This window comes from Manis javanica, chromosome 2, assembly GCF_040802235.1.
Source record: "Manis javanica isolate MJ-LG chromosome 2, MJ_LKY, whole genome shotgun sequence".
Taxonomy (NCBI): domain Eukaryota; kingdom Metazoa; phylum Chordata; class Mammalia; order Pholidota; family Manidae; genus Manis; species Manis javanica.
The window spans coordinates 31,861,187-31,877,022 of record NC_133157.1 but is presented as its reverse complement, the minus strand read 5'-3'; the positions used below and the strand labels follow the sequence as shown (position 1 = coordinate 31,877,022).

Here is a 15,836-nt window from a genome sequence, read left to right as displayed (position 1 = left end):
CTTACTGCCCCTCCTGAATGGGCCACCCTTGGACCAACTACTTGTCTAGACTGAATAATCGTGTCATTTCTTCAAGAGCTGGCACTAACCTACCTGCATGCCTGTTGGCACCTGCCACCGGGCTGCATTTGCCCAGCGTGAAGGCTCAGCACATGTTGCTTTGCAGGAAAGAACTAGGCAGCACTAAAGGCTGGCCTAGGACTGTGGACCACAGAGAAATTCATCATGAGTTAAATGAAAGGACAGTTAAATTGAGTTTACTTCACCTTTGCAAAGAAATAAAAGTAGACATCTTCCAAAATTAATGAGGAGAAAATGATTAAAGGAGTTCACTAGGTCAGTGTTCTTCAAACTGCAGATTATGATCCATAGGCAGATTGTAAAATTGGCTTAGTATCATGACCAGCATTTAAAAAGTGGAATGGAAAACATCAAAATGTATTTCACTTAGAAAGAGCTACTATTTTGTAAATTATATATATGTGCACTGAACTACAAAATAAAATGTACTTCTTAATGTGGTCACAGTCAACAGTCTGAAAAACACTATACTAGGGGGTCATTATTTAAAGGGCAGCAATATCATGGTCAAAAAAGAAGAGGACATGAAAGTCTGTAGATCTTTGAGGAGGTCCTGGTTTTGCTATAAAATCCCTGTGTGCAATATATAATTTCTAGCAGTATAGTTCACAAATCACTCTGAAAAAAAAACCCCTTATTCTGTGAACAGATGCTAGATAAGTATAAAACCTATTTAAAAAATACTTAGCTGAATTCCTAGGAAAGGAAGGGAAATCCCTAGGCACTAAACATGAAAAGATGAAACTCAAGAGGGAAGTAATGAGGAAGATCAATGTGTAGACTCAAATACTCTTCAGCAAATATTCCCTTCTTCCCCTCCATCTCCACGGAAGCAGAGTGCTTCCCTCTCCTCCTCTTGACTTTGGTCATGGCTATGTGACTTGTTTGGCCAAAGGGATGCTAGCAGATGTGATGTAAATATAGGCTTAAAATGTGCTTGCATAGAGGGCTTGCCCTCTTGAAGAACATGCCTTGCGTAGGTGCTATTCCATGGAAGATAAGAAATACATGGAGTAGGCCTAGACCCTACCAACAGCGTGGAATCAGGACCGGGTGAACCTTGCCTAGATCAGCTGGACTCAAAGTGTGAGAAATAAATGATTATTATATGACATTGAATTTTAAAGTGTTTGCTTACAGCATTATTGTTGTGAGAGCTGACTAGGACATGAGTTTTTCCAGGGATCAACTGTTCTTTTTTTAAAAATTGAGATGCTATCAACACATTTGACATATTATATTTGTCTCATGTGTACAATATATTTTATTCAATACGTGTATTATGTTGCAAAATGATCATCACAAGTTTAGTTAACATCCATTATCACACATAGTTACATTTTTTTTCTTGTGATCAGAGACCAACTGTCAACACCAGCACCCTAGGACACTGGTAACAAGGGAAGAAAGAAAACAAGGTTTTGGACCCAAACAAGGTGCAGAGTTGAAATTGAGATTCTTACATAAATCTGGGACTCCTGAAAGTATATGCCCTCTGTGAAGACATGAGTTAGAAAAAAAACTTGCCTGCTGGCAAAATTAAAATCTGGAAAATCTAGGTGAAGGCTTGGGGTGGTCAAAATTTTTTTTCTTCTGATATCTTTATTTGGTTTTGGTATTAGGACAACATAGGCCTTATAGAATGAATTGGGAAGTATTTCCCTCTGTTCTTCGATTTAGTATTAATTCTTTAATGTTTCATAGAATTCACCAATGATTTTATCCAGTCATAGATTTTTTTTTCTGGTGTGTGTGTGTAGAATTTTTTTCTCATTACTAATTCTATCTCCTTATGTATTATAGGTCTATTCAGACTTTCTGTTTTTTCTTGAGTTGGTTCAGTAATTTGTGTCTTTCTAGGAATTTGTCCATTACATCAAAGTTATCTAATTTGTTGTCATATAATTATTCCTAGTATTGCCTTATAATTCTTTTAATTTCTAGAAGGTTGGTAACAAATGTCTCCTCTTTTGTTCTTGAGTTTAATAATTTGAGTCTTTGCCTTTTCTTGGTCTGTCTAGCTAAAGGCTTGTCAATTTTGTTGATCTTTTCAAAGAACTATCATTTGATTTGAAACTTACTTTTAAAACAAAATTCAGTTTTTTTGTATAGTTGGGTCCAGAATAGGAAAAGAATGAGATTGTACTTTAATGGAGAATACAGTTGACTGGTGGAGGGAAAAATGAATCACAAAGTAAAAATAGAGAAGAAGTTAAAACTCAGCACTTCCAACACCTGACCTTGAAATCTGGGGTGGGGGTTGTCTCTGACTCCTTTTGCTCTGTTATTATTAAAGTCCTATTATAAGGTGCTCTTTACTCCCTGGGCTTTACTCACTTCCCCTTCCTAGTTCTTACTTTCCCCATCTAAAAGAAAGAGTGTCGTCTTTTTAAAAAGAAAAATGGTGACCACTAGGGACACCTTTTAGTGAGTATCACTTTGTGTTGGGTACTATGTTGAGCCCTAGGACATGTTTCTGATAAACCCAAGCCACATGAGTTGGAGAGGACCAAGGGCCACATCCCTAGAGCTAGAGGCACTGGCTGGGTGGGGTGCCTGTCATCGCTGCCCACACTTCCCCCTTTCCAGGAACTGCAGCCTCCCCAGTGTGTTCAGAGGCTCACAGGCGGTCACCCCTGGGGTATGGGAAGGTAGAGATACTCCAACTTCAGGGCAGCAAATGGTCTTTAAAACCTATCACACACATCTTCTGGGGATAGGGAGCTTACTAACTACGGACCCAGCCCAGGTGGTCACTACCCAGACAAACTACTGTGCTTGGAAGAGGCATCTCCATTTCACAGACTTACTGACTTTGCTCAGAGCAAGTCAGAGATCATTTTCTGTGTAGATTTAGCTTCAGGTCTGAAGAACTTGGTCAGCATGGAGGTAAAGGTCATGAAAACTTGTTCTGGAAGGGTAACCTTGGGCAGGCCATTTATCCTCTCTGAGCCTGAATTCCCTCATCTGTAATGGGGATGATTAGCATGTCTGCAACAAACACTACCTGGGTCCTTCCTAGCCCATGGGCCAGGCCCTGAGCAGGCACTAATAATTCAACTCATTTAATTCTCACACATATGCATTCAACTCCTTTAACCCTCACAACAGCCCAATGAAATAAGTACTATTATCACCTCCACTGTACAGAGAGGAGAACTGAGATTCAGAAAAGATAAGTAACCAAAGTCACACAGCTAGTAAGTGCTGGGGCTGACCATCAGACCTGGACATCTAACTCCACAGTTTCAGAACTTAACCATTAACATATAATTTTACAGGTCTGTCCAGACAACTCAGTGAGAGTGTAGAGCATCTAGCACAGTGCTCTGGAAGCTCCCCTACTGTGTTCCCCGAGTATGACCTGGGCTTATGGCAGACCCAATAGCAAGGTCCAAGACGAGCAGGGCAAGGCAGTGCAGGAGACATGGGCAACCCTGATCTTACTGAGGCCCTCAGCAGCCCAGTTCTCGCAATGCTCCCTTGCACTTTCTGTGGGTTATTAACATTGTCAAGAGGGAAGTAACTGACAGATCTTCTGAAACTTCCTTCCTTCTTGGTGTCTCCATGTTCTCTGTTCTACTTCTGCTGTTTGTGGCCTTCACCTTGGTGAGACCCCCCACCCCCCACTCCCCAGGTATTCACTGGATGGATGGATGGATGGCTCAGTCCCCCACTCCCCACAGCAGGCTCCCAGTACACCCAGGTCTCTCCAGCTTCTCCCAAGGGAAGGCCCCCTGCAGGACACCCTCCTTGTCTACTCACTCTGGGGGGAGTGCCCAACCGTGCTCCATACCCCTTAAGCTTCTCTTTCCGGCTTTGATCTCTCTTGAGTTCCAGCCACCCCCATCCAAATGCCTGTGGGGTAGTTCTACCTCCAGCCAGGAGCCTTAAAGGACACTCACCTTTCCCCTAAAACCTGCTTCTCTCCTGGGAACACCGTCACTACTCTCCTAGCTACACAAGCAAACTCAAACATTGTATTGAATGCTATGCCTGAGTCACACAGAACCAGGCATCTCTAATCCAAGTCCAGTGAACAGTTTATTCTGTTTTTCAAGAAGTCCCAGTTTATCTGAAGTCCACACAGAAAAAAGGCACCCAAACCGAATCAGTATTGGGTATAGTCTGAATTCCCAAAAGCATCCATTCCTTCAATTAGAGCAATTACAGTAGCAGCAAATGATACTTATTAACTGCTTACTGATTGGCAAGTGTAGTTCTAAAGCGGTTTGCATGCATTAGCTCATTTAACCCCCACCCCTCTATTCTGGTAAGACAAACACACACATTTACTAACAAGTTCAGTAGAGCACAGAGAAATCAAATACTTGCCAAGGGCAACAGAGCCTATGACTAGTGGAGCCAGGATACAAATCCAGAATTAGCTCTGAAGCCCAGGCCATCCAGCTATCTTCTTATAAACTATTTAAAACAAAGCCTGCCAATGGGAAATTGTACATATGCTCATTATTAGGTAAAAAAGTAGCTGAAATATGATTGACATACAATAAACTACACAGGATAAAAGTGAATAATTTGACACATTTGACATATGTAGACATTTGTGAAGTCATCAACACATTACATTCTGTGCCATATCAATTATACACATATGTATATAGAAAACGGGGAGGAAAGACATACCAAAGGCTAAGAATCTCTGGGTGATAGGATTATGCTTAATTTTAAATTTCTACCTTTCTAGATGCTTCTAATTTCCTAAAGAACATGTATTACTTTCAAATCAGAACAATGGATGTAATGTTTTAACAAAGTACTGATGTGATGAATGAAAATAAAGCTCCTAAGCCCCTCCCAGATCCCCTCACTGCAGGGAATCACATCAGATCACTGTACTCAAAGAAGGTGGCTGCTGGCAGTTTGGCCTGCCCCTCAACCCCACTGGCACTTACTGTATTTCAGTTCCCAGATGCTTGAGGGAAATATTCTGAAGGGCCAAGGGCATGGCAGGGACTGGCTGCAAGGCAGCTGCCATGCCTACAAGCCCAGGGGGAGTTTTCACAGGGCACAGGAACTCCTCCGGCTCTGCCGCCTCTTGCTCTGGGGAACAAAGAAAAGCAAAATCATTCTCTGGGGTTATTGCACTTAGAAAGACTAGATGGGGGGTGCTAAGGGCTCAGCTTTGACTGGTAGCAGGTGGAAAACCCCTTAAGAATATGCAGAACTGCAGATACTTCTACTTCTGATACCCCATCCTAAAAAAAGTTGTCTGAAATGCAGACAAAGCTTTAATGAGCCAAGAGGTTCATCCTGGGACTAGTTAGCCTCAAACTGGAAATAAAGATCTGAGAAAAGGTTAAAAAAATCGCGATGCCTTCGGATAATCAAAGTTACTCAACCATTTAAATTAATGAAGAATGCTTAAGAACATGTAGTACAAGCATGGGATAAAATATTAAGTGGAAAGAGACAGATAAAAAAAATTGGGGTTATAGTATGATCTCAATTGTATAGGAAAAGTCTCACAGAAAAATACACTTTTCAATCTTAACAGTGGTCAGAACTGTGTGACTGGATTAGCAGTGAATAGCTACTCTCATTATAGTTTACTGTTTTCCCCAAATTTTCTATAGTAAACATGGGTTACTTTGATAGACAGTATAGTTTCCAAGTATAGGGGTTCTTATAGTTTATAGGCAGCAAGGGGTCCCCATCAGAGCTGAGGATGCTGGGAGGGACCCAGAGAAGGGGCTGGAAAGGACAAATGGGAGGGGGTGGCTAGGAGGGGATCTCATCTGGCTGGGACTGTAGAGCCCCCTGGAACTTTCAGCAGGGACCTGGGCTACAGTTGCCAAGTTGGAAAACCTGAGACTGAGCCATGTTTCTGGGAGGTGCTGTGACCTGCTTGGAAATAACTTTTTCTCTTCCAGCTTCAGGCTCTGCATTTTTAAAACAGGAAAGATACTGTGTAAACTGTCTCCTTCAGACTTAACTATGGGAGAATATTTAGAAAACCATAAAACTCCATAGTGTGGACATGCATCTTTCAAGTGTAGTCTTTAGTCCAGACTTTGAGCTGATTAAAAATAGAGTTTTCCTGTATACCAATACTTTAACCATCTTTATTCTCCCTATTCAGAACAAGCAAAAAAAAGTACAAGTCGTCTAAGATTTTGTGTCTTGGCAAGTACTTCCCTAACTGCTAATATCTGTTTTCCTTTAACTTCCACATATGGCCCTAGATTTACTCTGAGGACACACAGAACTAAGTCTTCGGAGTAAATGTTCCCACTGGTTGGATTCACCAGTGAGAAAACAGCAGCTCAGAGGGTGAGCTTCACAGCCAAGGTAACACGGTAGCAGAGCCACGGCCTCAAATGCAATTCCTTGCTTTTCACTGAAACCACGTGCCTTATCAGAGTGGCCTTTTTTGACAAGTAGAAGGGAGGGGCGGCCCAGGAAGGCACACACTCCCAGTGCAAACCAATGTCCACGGGATGGGGATGCCACAGTGAAGGTACTTCCTGTAGGAAATAGACCTGATGACCCAAGGCTCTGGTCTGGGGCCTCCGGGTCCCTTCTCAGCTTGGAGAAATGCCCTCAGTGAGGTGACCACACACAGAATTTTCAGCAGCATTTATTTATAATTTTCTTTTTGCCTGAGCTGTAGGGGCTGTTCTACCACCAGTAGGAAGAGGTCATTGCCCAACAAAAAGGGCTTGGGCCAGAAGCTCAAGGCTTCCCCAGAAGGTGCAGGCCAAAGGCAAGATGCCTCTTGAGCCTGAGGAGGGGGTGAGTCCGCAGACGAGGGTTCTAATTTCAGTGCTGATATTTTTTCACTCTGTGACCTTAAACAGGTCCCTTGGCCTCTCTGTCACAGTTTTCTTGTCTGTAAAATGGGAATAACATTAACTACCATATAAGATTTCTGTGAAGATAATTTAATGTATGTAAAGTGTAGTGGTAGTGGTATGCATATTTTTATGATGACATACGTTTATAAAAGTGCTTTGTAAACTGTGTCTTACTTTGGCAACATATTCTTATTTTAAATCTGTTGGTTTCTCCTTCATCTTTCTTGGCTCTTATGGAGACCAATACTTAGGTCAAGTATAAAATAAAGGCATAAATGTTTAAAAGCTGTCGAGAACATGCTTTGCAGATTGCTCAAGGGCAATGTTAAGACACTTTTTATAGGATGACATGCCTATGACTCAAAGTCAGGTGTGAGTCAGTTGATTTTCATTGCCCTGGGAGCAGGCCCCTGCTTCCTCCCAGGAAGGGCAGAGACTGGAGAGGTGGGGCAGCTGCTTTAAACAGCTGATTCAGGACAGCCAGCTTGCTCAGGACTCCAGAAATGTCTTCCTGGGTGGGCTGGGAGAGTTTTGCGAGGGCCCTGTGTCCGGGAGGGTGAAGGCTTGCTGTGGGATGAGAAACCCATCAGATGAGAAGCCCACATCCCTGCTTCCTGCGTCTCCCACCAGCATCCACCTGGGGAGATGGGTGCTCTGATTCCCTTGTCACTATGGCAACCCCCTCCCCACGCCCCATGCCCACAGCAGGGGCTGGCCCAGAAGAGGACTGTGCTGAACCAAAGCCACAGAATTCAAGAACTTGGAAAGGGTTCCACATAATAGAAGAACCTACAGGATCCCAAAGCCATTTTGGTTTTAGACACACAGGAATTCTGTTACTGGGAGGGTTTCTTGTTGCTTCTAGTCTGAGGCTAACTGATATCTGGCAGTTGTGTGACCTCAGGTTGCAGTTTTCCACACAACTGGGGTTGTTTGGCTCCCTGGCAGATGGGGAGAGGTGGAGCAGCAATAATAAGCTCTTTCCCAAAGAAAGCCCTTACAAGCATAAAACACCCAGAAGATTCTCTGATGAAATTACTGATTATTATTAACATTAAAAATGAGCAGTTATTATAATAGTAATAATGTATATGTACACATACAACGGTGATATTATTAAGACAGCTACCACATACTGAGCACTTACTATGCGCCTGGAATAACACTAAAGGTTTTACATTCTTTTCCTCCTTTAATTATAAAATTCAGTGTATTCGCTCATGCATTAACTCTACAAATATCCAATGTGCCAGCCAGGGCACCTGGTCCTGGTGACATAAGTGACAAAGACACGGCACCCACTCTTGAGGGCCAGTGGGCAGGGCCCGACAAGGACACTGTCATCAGAGCACACTGTGACAGGCCTTCCTAGAGGCACCTGAAAAACGTGTTGAGAGCTCACAGTACAGCAAGCAAAGTCCCGGATGGCTTCTGAGGGGAGGTCAGCAAGAGGAGGCGGTGGCACTGGAGCCTGGCCGTACAGGAGAAGCAGGAGTTGGCAGGCAGAGACGAGAGCAGACGCCTCTGGTGCTGGTGAAGTGTACAGCACGAGGCAGGCGCCCGGGAGCAGGAGGGGAGAGAAGAGGAAGGATGACCCTGAGTACCGGGCTAAAAAGCAGGGACTGGGGCATGGTGGGTGGCCACTGAGGGGCAATGGAGCTCAGCCGCACAGTTTAGAAAGCTCACTCTGCTGCAGAGAGGACGGGTCCGAGGTGGCAGGCTGGGACACAGGGACACTAGGGAGGGGGCTGCTCTGGTTTTCTGGCTAAGAGTTGTGGCCTAACACAAGGCAACAGTGAGCAGAGGGTCTGGGTCTGAAGTATATGCCAGAGGGCAGACTTGGCCAGCACTGGGGACTGACTGGACTGGCTGACCTAGATCCAGCAAGGGGTGAGGGTGGCTCCCAGTTAACTGAGGTAATGAAAGGTCATTTGGAGAGGGAACAGGAAGTGAAGGAGAAGGGCCAAGGGCAGATGGGTAAAACATTCTAGATGGGTACAGAGGTCTAGGAGGTGCTTGGCTGAGTCCTGCCCTCACCCATTCACCTTCCTCCTTAACTGAGAATGAGGCATAGTAGGCATGCAGCAGCTCTGTGCCAGGGCCCCATTCTCCACGCTTCTGCAGGGGCAGCTGTGCGTGGTCTGTCCTGATTCTAAAACCTGCCGATCATATTTCTGGCTGTAGCATGGGGGTGGGAGGGTATGATCGCCAGGACTCCTCCATGCTGAGATGTTCTAGGATTTGAGATTAAGAAACTTCATTTGTGCACCACATGGGGGTGAAGGAGTCTGCATTAGGGGAACACCAGGGATAAAACCACTGATTGGCCCAACTCATAGCACAAAAGCTTTTGTGTAAGAAGCAACAATAACTGCCCTTTTTCATCAACCTTCCTCACAGCAACTCTGTGAAACTTTCATTTCTTGAGATCTCCCCATAATAGTCATCACAATAGCAGCTGACATTTATTGAACTCTGACAATGTGTACCAATGCTTAAGGCATATAGATTCATTTCATCCTCATGAGAACCCTAAGATGTAGGTATGATTTATTAACCTAATTTTGCAGGGAAGAAACCTGAAGCTCAGAAAGGTTAAGCAACTTTCTAAGACCGCACGGGATTAGGAATTAAACCCAGGCAGCCTGGCCTCAGAGCCCATGTTCTTGCACTTGATGCTATATACTGTTGCCCTGATGTGAGTCGCATCCCTGACTCTCTGCTTCTTTAGCAGAGGGCTTCTCCTACTCCCAACAGGAGGTAAAGGTTTGGTCCCTGAGAGCCCTGGGTGTGTGGCAGGAGGCGAGCCCACTGGGTACCTAGCTCGAGGTGCAGGGTAGGCACATTCTCAGGCAGGGCAGCATCAGGGGCGGCGGGAGGTGCAGGCGGGCTGTTGTGGAACTCCCAGCGCTTCATCTGCAGCTGCTGCAGCCAGTACAGCATCACCTGCCGGGTGGTGGCCTGAGAAGCACAAGGGTTAGTTGGTAAGGCCTGTGCCCAGCAGGTGTGGGATGTGGAAAGGTCATGGGAGGCTTAATAACTCTCTCCTTCCCAGAAAAAAAAAGTCATTGCAGATGGGTGCCCACCTCTGAAACACCACATGCTTCCTGGCTGCACAAGGTAATCAGGCTTTCATCTCCCACTCATAGGTTCCTTAACCTTTTTGGGCCTCAGTTTCCTCATCTGTACTATGGGAATGACAACACCCATAGGGTAGGTATGAGGATGAAATGAGGCAAGGAAAGTGAAGTTCCCAGCATACTACCTGACACAGTAGGAGCTCAGAATGTGCTCACTGGATAAGGAATCTGGAAGAGCTAAGAGAGAGGGAAAGAGCTTGGATATTCTGACCTGGGTCGGGCCCTGGTACTATCACTTTTTCCCTGTGCACCATCTCAATGTCTTAGCTGACTTTTTGGGATATGGGAGAATCCTTTCTGTTTTGGGCGTGCACTGAAAACATGGATATGATTGGGAATATGCATTATGCCATGAGATTCTCCAGGAGGAGAGCAAGGCAGGAGTGATCAGCCCTTCAGCAGATGGAGAAACTAAGCCTCTGCAGTTGGGGCAGGTGGTAGTAGCTGGTCCCAGAATGTGGGTCTCCCACTTCTAGACCAGAACTTCACTGTAATTTATGGCCAAGAGATTGTGGCTTACATAAAAAGGCCTAGGATCATCTGGGCACAGAGGCCAGGCAGCTTGCTGGGAGTGGGTGGTGAGCCTCCCAGAGCTGCCCCAACAAGGCCACGTGAGAACGGCAGGCTGCCTGAAGCAGGGCACACACCCCCTCTCAAGGGGCCCACAGGACAGGTGTGCACAAGGCCAGGGCACTTGAAAGAGGCCCTCAGCCTGTCATGGAGTTACCACATAAGATAAAATGATGCCCACCAGTCTTCTCTTTCTATATACTTTTCCTGAGAGATCTTAGCCCCTCGCAGAGCTTCGCCAAGCCCTTGTGCTGACAAGCTCCAGCCCATACCCAAACACCTCATTTTATTAATTCACTGGACAAGTGTATATTGAGAACTATTATACATATGATGAGACAACACAAATGGCCCCTATTCTCTTGGAACTTAGAGGAGTCTACCTAGGGGGACAGACAGCTGAATGTCTACAGTCTCCTTCTCCTGGGTTGCCCCCTGTCAGTGACAGGCCCGGCTGGGCAGTCAGCCAGTCACACAGCCCTGCCCTGAGTCCGCCTCAGGTTCCTCCTCCCTCACATCCCTAGCCACTCCCATTTGTCTCCCTCCCCAGGGTCCCAGCTTTAGCTCAGCCTGTTCACCTCCTGATGGACTCCCTGACCACCAGCATGGCCTTCTAATTTGTTCTCCACCCAATACCCAGGCTGAGCTTTCTACCCATTCTCAGCTCACGGTGCTTCCTTGTTTAAAGCTCTCGGACAATCTCCCACAGCCCACACGACAAGGTCCTAGCTCTCAGCCCTAACTCACAAATGCCCCACCCTGTGGCCTTTCCTCTGCCATTCCCTTTTGGGCCCCTCCATAACCCTGGCTCCTGTGACTTGCCTGGATACTCCAGGTGGTACCATGTTTTCCTGTTTTTGCTCATGGGGCTTCTTGGCTTGGAATATCCTTCTCCCTCGTCTGCTTGTAAACAACCCATTTCTTCTTTCAAGCTTCAGGTATCGTCTCCTCCTCTGTGTTACCCTTTTGGGATGGCCCCTTCCATTTGGGGAGCTGACCCTTACTGTCACTGCACTTTTCTGACACAGGCTTACAGTGTCCTTAGAACATTCTACTGTGTGTGTCAGTTTCCCTGTCAGTCCCTCTCACCAGACCTGAAGCTATTACATTAAGCTGAGTACTAGGGGGCAGATCTGATTTGGCCCCTCACCCATGTGCATAGCACAGAGCCAGGCACACACACAGATCAGTGAAATAGTAAAAGACAGGTGTTAGAGATCCTGTAGACAGCATTCAACCTGTGGGGGAGACACATGACCGGCAAACCACATGACCTCTAAAATGTCTGCTTTCCTGGGCCTGGAATTCCTGGTTTGCATTATTTTAGCATTCTCCCCAGCCTGGTCACCAGCCAGGCCCAGCCAGTTAAGAGGAACTGAAGCTGTGGCCTACATCCAGGGAGCTTAATAGATGCCCAAGGGTGTGGGAGGTGGTCTCCTGGCACACTCTTTTCTGATGAGCGAGAGTCCCAGGACTCTTAGTCTAGATCTATCTTTCCGATTAGGTTCTGGGTCACCTCCTCTTGACATGAACGTTCTGACCTTGGTTCCATCACTATGTGACTATGTGTGTTCATTCAACTGACATTTATTGACTGCCCTCTAGGAACAGGCTTTATTCTTGGTGCTGTGATTAATTCAACAATTTGTAGGTGCCTGTTGTTTACACACCTTGGCTTAGGTCTCCAAAGCTTCCTATACATTCTGAGAGGTTAAGTAACTTGCCCAGGGTCACACTATTAGTAAGAAGCTGATATAGAATTTGAATCCAAGACCTCTGGTTTCAAAGCATGTGGCCTCTCCACTGTTCCAGGCTTTGTCAGTTACACATGATGATGAAACAAAACATACTGAAGGGAAAACAGGTTTAGGCATGGCTGGATGGACAATCCAGGCTGATTAGTGAAACCTAAGTGTTTATCTCCCAATCCCTGCCAACATCTCCTCAGCACTCACTTTTGGCCAAAATATCAAGAAAAGTGATTCAGAATCTGGGCCTTGAGAGAGGATTGCAAAGCTCTTATATCGACTATATTTCAACCTCAAATAAGAAAGTTAAGGTAACTGCATTGTTAGGCAACCCCAAAGGAAAGTTTGTTACAGCTGAGAAGCAGGCTGTGGGATTCCAAGTGGGTGCGCCTTTACTCTCTAGATGCCTGACCTTATCAGCTCCCGGTGCTTCCTTTATCTCTCTGTGACTCATGTCTTGATCGCTAATATGTGTCCATCACCCCTGCCTTTGATGTGGGAATCCAAAGAGGAAATGCGCCTTGGACACAAACCCTGGGCCCTCCGGGTTCACTGGGATAATCAGGGCTGGTGACCACCCACCCGCGCCCAGCCGAGCCCTAGAAACTCATCCCGGCTGGAAAGCAAAAAAGCGCTCCATTTACCTTCAGGGTAATAGTTCGGCTGGGCGTCTTGATTTCGAAAGTTCCCTCCTCGGCGTCCGCCTTGCAGTCAAAGATTGCACTGGAGAGATCTACGCTGTCCAAGGGATTGGCATCTTGCGCAGTCCGCGAATAATACAGGTGACATTTCCTCTCGTCGTAGAAGAACCAGCGGGATTTCCAGCCCCGCATGGGTCCTTTGCCCCCAAACTTACTTAAATATCCACAGAGTTTCTTGGGGGACGTCTCCAGGGGCCGGGCGCAGCCCTCCGACTCCTCCGGAGGCAACATCTCAGGGCCGCAGGCCCAGCGGGCAGGCTCTTCCGACCCCGGGGCGGAGGGGCGAGACTCCGGGGGCCTCTCCTGGGCGCCCTCCATCTAAGGCAGTGAGCGCCAAAGGGCTGGAGGTCCGCAGCCCAGCTCGGGCCAAATCTCGGGGACTCAGGGGCTACCTTCTAAGGGGAAATCTGGGAGGGGTGGCCAGTGGTGACCGCCTCCAGGAGGCGGTAGAGGGACGCGCTGGCTGCGGTGTGAGCCCCATTGACCGCAAACCAACTGGAGCGGCTGGCTACGCCCGCCAGGACCTCCCTGCAGCCGGGCCACGCCCCCGAACGTCCCCGGCCGGCTCCTCCCACCCGAGTACCTCGGATTTTCCTCGGCGCTCGTTAGCCATCTTTACTAAGGGCAGCCCGCGGGCGTGAAGTGGGCCTGAGGGGAACGGCGTGGTGTCACCGAGCTAGATCAACCGTTGGGAGGGAACGGAAAGAGATCACTATCTGACTACACGGCTCTGGTAAGTCGCGTAATCACGTAGAAGGTTGTTTCCTTCCCTTGTCTAGGGACCGCCCGCCTTTTCTCCCCAAGTAACGCGCCGGTCACCTTCCGACGGCGCATCGCGCGGCCATTGGCTGAGAGGAACGACAGGCTCTGGGGCGCCGCTGCTGGCGCCGCTCAGGCGAGTGCGCATCGTGGGCAGTGCCGCTCGCCCTTTATCCACGGCTTTGCCTTAACCCCAGGTTGACTCGGAGAGCGAGGTCCCCCGCCTTACGCCTCGCCTTGCATGGTACTGGGTGTAGGGTAAAGTCAGGATTTCAGATTAGTGGGGGAAATGAAGAGCTACTTGGTAAGTTGGTTTAGATATTTACCTCATACCGCATATCAAAATAGAGGTTAGGTAGATTAGAAAATTACATATAAAAAGTGAAATCATAATATACATGTGACGGAATATTATCAGCCGTAAATGGGAATGAAATTCGGATACACATGCTATAACATGAATGAACCTTGAAAACATCCTGCTAAGTGAAATAAACCAGACTCGAAAGGACAAACATTGCATGATTCCACTTAGGTGAGGTACCCAAAATAGGCAATTCATAGGGGAAAAAAGTGTACTAGAAGTTATTATGGGCTGGGAGAGGAAGAAATGGAGAGTTGTTGGTTAACAGGTACAGGGTTTCTCTTTGGGATGATGAAAAAGTTTTAGAAAGGGATAGTGGAGTTATTGATGATGGTTGTAGAACATGGAATGTGGTTTCTGCCACTGATACACTTAAAAATGGTTAAAATGGTTAATTTTATGTCATGTATATATTTTACCACAGTAAAAAAAATCTTTAAAAAGTGAAACCATAAAAATACCCAAAGAAAATAAAGACAAATATTTATATAATCTTGGATCAAGGGAAGGCCTTGGTGCGTGTAAGATTAAAGGCAGCACACAAAAATCTAAAGATTCCTAGATTGACCTCAGAAGCATTTCAAATGTGGGAACAAGAAAATATCAGGAATGACCTAAAAAGACAAGTACAAGGTGAGAAAAGTATTTGAAATACATTTATAACAATGTGATGTGGGGTTGATATTTATAAACAGCATGTACAAGTCAATAACTAAGAGAAGCAATGAAAATAGTGGACAAAATCAATAATCCATTCACAAAAGAAGGGACTTAAATGCATAAAAAGCAAAACCTCTTAACCTCAGTAGTAATTTTTTACCTGTAATGGTCAGCTTTTTTGGGGAGAATGTAATCTTTGTCCCTTGAATGTGAAACAGCCTTATCAGTCTTTGCTGGAGAAGGGGTCAGGGGAAAGTAATGTAAGCTGGTGCAAGGAGCCTGGAAGATAACTTGGCTACTGATAACAAAAACCTTAGAAGTTTGTGTACCTCATAGTTTAGGAGTTCTATTTGTAAGAGTTTGTCATAAGAAAAAATCATACATGCTTACAAATATGGTCATTTCAGCATGACTTACAACAGTGCTTCAAAAATTGGAATAATTTTTGTGTCCCCAAATCTGAATTTGATTAAGTAATCGATTGAGTACATTTTACAGGAGGATATGAATGACAGACTAGAGCACTATCATTTTCATGATAAAGAGTCGGAAAAGGTAATGTTGGTTTCTCAACTTTTCTATCCAGTCATGGTTTGAATTGGGTTCCCCACCAAAGTCATGTGATGAAGCTCTAAGCCCCAGTACCTCAGAATGTGACTATATTTGGAGATAGGGCCTTTAAAGAGGTAATTATGGTGACACAGGGTCATTAGGGTGTGGGCCTTAGTCCAATCTGACTGGTGTCCCTCCAAGAAGAGATTAGGACACAGAGAGGAGATTTATTTAGACCATCTTTTTTTTTTTTTTCATACTTTAATTTTTATTGATACAGTATCAGAGCTTAACAATTTCAGTGTGCATTATAATGGCATATTTCTTTAAAGTATTTGATACTACAGATATACAAAGGCACGTCAAAAATTGGCTTTCTGAATGGAACAGTATCAAATTTGCCTTCCAGAACAACACAAAATAAAATTTTTAAAACATTTAGA

General features: G+C 45.7%; 1 protein-coding gene and 1 long non-coding RNA gene across 3 annotated transcripts in view; one reads left to right on the top strand and one right to left on the bottom strand.

Annotated features, from left to right (window-relative positions):
* The window catches only part of TBC1D2 (TBC1 domain family member 2), a 44,287-nt gene extending 30,855 nt beyond the window's left edge, over nucleotides 1-13,432 (bottom strand). The window contains exons 1-3 of one of the 2 annotated variants that reach the window (XM_017659749.3): nucleotides 13,002-13,432; nucleotides 9,719-9,860; nucleotides 4,998-5,145 (exon numbers count right to left, since the gene is read on the bottom strand). In XM_017659749.3, coding sequence (XP_017515238.3) covers nucleotides 4,998-5,145; nucleotides 9,719-9,860; nucleotides 13,002-13,376 — 665 coding nt within the window. In that variant the 5' untranslated portion in view covers nucleotides 13,377-13,432. The remainder of the gene's footprint in view (nucleotides 1-4,997; nucleotides 5,146-9,718; nucleotides 9,861-13,001) is intronic. The other variant, XM_017659751.3, reaches the window with a different exon arrangement.
* Nucleotides 13,433-13,654: 222 nt separating this feature from the next.
* LOC140847292 (uncharacterized) overlaps nucleotides 13,655-15,836 on the top strand; it is a 42,752-nt gene continuing 40,570 nt past the window's right edge. Inside the window, exon 1 of the long non-coding RNA XR_012127184.1 lies at nucleotides 13,655-13,791. This is a non-coding gene — a long non-coding RNA (uncharacterized lncRNA). The remainder of the gene's footprint in view (nucleotides 13,792-15,836) is intronic.